This window comes from Erigeron canadensis, chromosome 1 (assembly GCF_010389155.1).
Source record: "Erigeron canadensis isolate Cc75 chromosome 1, C_canadensis_v1, whole genome shotgun sequence".
Classification (NCBI taxonomy): Eukaryota; Viridiplantae; Streptophyta; class Magnoliopsida; order Asterales; family Asteraceae; genus Erigeron; species Erigeron canadensis.
Window position 1 is genome coordinate 13,561,172 of NC_057761.1, and position 5,146 is coordinate 13,566,317.

Below are 5,146 nucleotides of genomic sequence, written 5' to 3' on the forward strand. Positions count from 1 at the left end.
TGACGGAATTGGAATGTTTTTTATGACAAATGACAAAATTGAATGTATTTTATGACAAATGACAAAATTACCGTTTAAGTTTTTAGGATTTTTTTAACCTATCTTATTTTGTAAGTTTTTTTGTTTTTCAAGAAAAGAAAATATCTATATTTTTTTTTACAGTAACCTACCATTGTATTGTATATTATCTTTAGCACTATATCATATAATAATTTTTTTTTCTCTGATATCCATCAATCCAACCATCTTACTTACCTGTTTTCATCTTTATTTATCTTTCTCTCATCTCTATTACTATATCTACACTTTCTTTCTTTGTTTGTTTGAGATTCTCATCCGATAATAATCACCATCATGTGTATTCACATCAACGGTGATCAATCAAACAAACTTGAAAACCTCAAAAGTCAAAATCAAATACCTATTAATCATTAAAATATAAATTTAACAATTCATGTATTTTCAATCAAATAGATCTTCTCATTTGTATACACAAAAAGCATCAGGTGGGTTGTTGGAGGCGGTTAGTGGGTTGTTGACGGTGGTCAGTTGGTCGGATGATTGGTGGCGGTGGTTGACGGCGGTATAGCAACGGACATCTTGAGGAGTACAAAGCTCAAGAAAGAGGTCAGTATGTATGGTTGTCGACGGTGGTCAGTTGGTCGGGTGATCGGTGACGGTGGTTGGTGACAGTACAGAAACAAACATCTTAGGAAAATGTAGCTCAAGAGATAGGTCGGTATGTATTTTTCATTTGTGGGGCTTTTTGGTAAAATTGTTTGAATTCCAATGGAATTGAAAACTTTCCATTGATATTGTGAAGGAATTGTAAATTCTTTGTTTTAAGGAATTTGATGGAATGTTTTGAATTCCAATTCCATCACTTGTGCCAACCAAACAAGAAAATCTATGGAATATAAATTCCAATTCCATTGAAATCTTAGGAATTCTGTGATCCAAACACCCCCTAAGTGTTTATAGGATTTTATGGTCGTTTAACTTTATTGATCCGTTTGACTTATTTTAACCGTCGATCATTTATAGGTTGTCGGGAATACATAACAAGCTTGGTAAACTATTATTATTTGTGGTTTGTGAAGCGCAGAGGTAAGATAACTTACTTTTGACACATGAGGGACACAACAAAACTCAGTTTTGATAGTTAAACCCCATTTTATGTTGCTTAAATTATCTCATGCATATGTTGGGTGTGAGATATATGAGGGAGGTTGGCTGTGGTATTATTCATGCATGTTTATGTAGTAATGAGATGTTTATTGCATGATTTACTTTTGTATCTTGTCATATGAGTTGTGAATATTTTGTGTGGACTTGTTGACATAGAACACTAGACATGATTTTGTGTGGACTTGTCACGTGCACGATAAGGGCCCTAGTGTTGATGAGTAGATTTTGTTGCAACCTATTTGTGTTGATAAGTCTCGAGCATTGTGTTGAAAGAGTTAAGCTTAACCCGCAATTAGCCTATTTAGGCTAGTTGCGATGCGTTGATCATTCGGGGGCACTGTACATGTTTTCCGTTTGACCCAATTAACGTTGGTAGAGTAATTCCGGGTGAAGTGATCGACCACCAGTGTAGTAACGGGTTATTCATGGATTTGGTTATGCCTATCCATAACGACAATGATGGACCCCGTAAGGCTTACCCATCTAGTCGGGTGTGAGGTTTCCTGTTTGGCTATGTGGCCGCCTCACACAACTTATTTGTGCAGATTTTATTTGGCATAACCTTTGCGTTGATTGTGTTGTTTGTGCAGCTAAGTAGCTAGTGTTGAAATGGAGAATTGCTAGGCACGTTATAGGATTTAATATTCCTACTATGCAGATTGTGTTGATATTGTTGTTGTGCCTTTATATATGCATGAGTTGTTTTATGAATATATTTAATTGGCAATCCTTTCATTAAACTAACCCGTTATCTTACTAAACATTAATAGCTGACACTTGTTTTTGTGAACATGTGTTGTGCTCTCAGGTTAGGTAGTGATTGCGACTTGGTAGCATGCTTGTAAGATGGGTAGTTTTTATTGGAGTTTATGGATGTTGGCTTTAGTTACGTATAGTTGCATCTATTTAAGTATACATATCTATTTAGCCATTTAACCGTTACTTTGTTGGTTTTATTGTGGGTTTCATTTGGATTATTGCGATAATACTTGTTGCTAACACCTTTTGAGACATTTATTATGTTTTATTGATTCCGTTAGTAATCAAATGGGATTTTTAAATGTTGCTTCCGCAATTTGTTAAAGGTATTATGTTTAAAGTTGAAATTTTTTTGAAATCCACATTTTTATAAAGAAGGGTGTTACATTCGAAGTCCAGTTGCAAGTGTACAGTTAATGCAACTGAAGACTTCATCCAGTTGAGATCTGACCAGATATAGCAATCATTCTAGATGAGGTCGAAGACAGTTTCCAAGCAAATGTAGATTTTCTTTTGCCAAGAAAATCAATGAGATCCTTTTCAAGATCTCCTGGTATCTTCTTTCCTATGAACAGGATCTTCACCACCCCCCAAGGAGTCAGGATCTTCACACATTGATGATAAGTTGAAGGTACAACTCTCATTTCATGTATCTATGGCCTACCTAGAATAATATTGCAACCAGGTAAAGAGTCAATAACACAAAATTTTTGCATTGAATTTACCCCTTCGACATAGACTGGCAATTTTATTTCGCCATAAGTATTCTTCGTTTCTCCACTGAAACCGACGAGAACTGTGGATTTCCCGCCAATTTCTTCTTCAGAGATTCCCATCCTTTTCAAGGTTTCCAATCTAATGATATTGACTGAACTGCCGTTATCAATCAAGATCCTGCGCACAAAATGGTTAGCTACATATAAGGTTACTACCAAACCATCATGATGAGGATCCTGAATGTTGTCCATATCATCCTCTTCAAAAGTCACTTTATCCATTCGTAGCACATCGGATTTTTGTAACGGCCTTTCCCCTTTTTTTGATTTGGCTTCCTTTGCATTCCTTTTTGTGGCTGAATAGGATGTACCACATACTTCCGATCCACCTGAAATATAATTGATAATTCTAGCATTAGTTGAAAGTGATTTGGGCCTCGATGGCTGTTGTTGAACCTGCTTGCCCAAGTCCTTAACATCCATATCTTGAGCCTTCTTTTTGCTGAATAATTCTGTTAGATATCCCTTGCTGAGGAATATCCCGACTTCTCTCTTGAAAGCAAAACATTCTTCAGTAGTATGCCCAAAATCTTCATGATAGGCACACCATCTTGACTTGTCTTTGTTTGCGTCACTCTTAGGATTCTTGGGAGGCCATCTAACTTTGTCCCCAAGATTCTTCATTGCTGCTACAATTCATGCAACATCAACAGGGAAACAATAATTAGATAAGTCAGGATATTGATAACTTCCGGATCTTTCAAGCGTATTCTGTTGCACAGCTCTTGTATATGGCTTGCTTCTTGGTCGGAATACAGGAGTTTCCGTTTTTCTGTTTGGATGATCATATGTTGATGGCATCTCCATCCTTTTCCTCAGCATTTCGTCTTCTTCCAACCTGATGAATCTCAAAGCACGATTTCTCACTTGGTCGAGTGACCTGCAAGGTGTCATAACTAGATCCTGATAATATAAAGAATCTTTGCTTAATCCCATCTTCAGGGCTTGAACTGCAGTATTCATGTCTAATTTTGGAATCTGTAGAGATTCTCTCGTAAACATGTTAAGAAATTCTTTCAAAGATTCGTTATTCCTTTGAGTGACTTGATAATGATCACTCGTTATCTTTTCAAAAAGTCTACTACAAGAAAATTGTAAATTAAATTGATTAACTAAATGTGCAAAAAAGTAATGGATCCATTTGGTAAATTTAATAACCATTTCAGGGATGCTCCTGATAATGTAGCCCCAAAGCCTTTGCATAGGTATGCTTCCCTCAGATCCATCGGAATTGGAACTGTCTCCATTCTTTCTAGATATTGGGCCACATGCTCTTCTGGGTCAGTGGTTCCATCATATGTTTTCATATGAGGCGCTGAGAATTTCTTCGGAATTTCCACGTTAGCAATAGCCAGTATAAACCTGGAAATTTTGTACATCTGCGGATTGGCTGACAGTATCCCGGAATTGTCGAAATCAGCTCCTTAATTTTCTGCAACTCCCTCGCTCAATACGCATTCGCCACATTGTCCTGCATACCGTTAGCATTATTCTCATAACTATGAGAGGAATTATTCAAACCTGGATTTATCGTAGAAGACGGAGGAGTTTGTTCATTATTATTATTGTTGATATTATTATTTGAATTATTTCCACCGTAAAAGAAGGAAGCAGATCCAGCTTTTGCAGGAGGAATGGAAAATAAATGACCCAATGATTGAGACGCCGACGCTCCTTGATTATTGGTCCCTCCAAAGTTAACACTCCTATTAATTGCAGGTGAATTCTCTAGAGCCTCTAGGTCGTGAATTCTAACTTCTTGACTTTTAGATCGTTGGCTCCCGCTTCCTATCATTCTAGATTCTAAAATATCGAATCTAGCAAGATTTTCTGATTGTGTCGTTTCTAATTGTTCCTGCAAACCTTTAATCATGGAAGCAACATCTGGGTTAGCGTTAGTTTCGCGAAGAGTAGTTCTTACCTGTGATCTTGCAAATGGATCTACATAGGGTTCTGGTTCCTTAGGCATCAGGCCAAGTGGATCATGTCCAACAGATGAACCATCAATAGCTTTTCCAGTGTTCCTGTTATTATTACTTTTTGGATGTTTGATTAAATTTTTCAAAGTTGTAGATCCAGAAACAACAGAAGAAGCATTTTGGGAGGTCGACATTCTTAGCAAATTGATTTGATAAAAATCCTTGAAATTAAGATTAAGATAATGCGATTATATTGCAAAATTTACCTTTCACATTCATATATCCGTTTCTATTTCTAAGGTTTACACAGATAAAAACCTTTCAAATTTAAACGATATATCTATGTTTAAGGTATAAAGAATAAATATTCAGCCTTTCACATTTAAACATTATGTTTCTATGTCTAAGGCTCATAGCCTTTTATATTCACATATTGTCTATGTCCAAGATTTTAAAGAATCTTCTACATTCACAAACTGTCTATATCTAAGGATAGTACTTAAC

General features: G+C 36.2%; 1 protein-coding gene across 1 annotated transcript; it reads right to left on the reverse strand.

Annotated features, from left to right (window-relative positions):
* Window positions 1–4,170: 4,170 nt before the first annotated feature.
* On the reverse strand, window positions 4,171–4,836 carry LOC122581966 (putative uncharacterized protein DDB_G0286901). Its single transcript, XM_043754337.1, has one exon. It carries the CDS (start codon window positions 4,834–4,836, stop codon window positions 4,171–4,173), a length of 666 nt encoding a protein of 221 aa, XP_043610272.1.
* Between the last annotated feature and the right edge of the window lie 310 nt (window positions 4,837–5,146).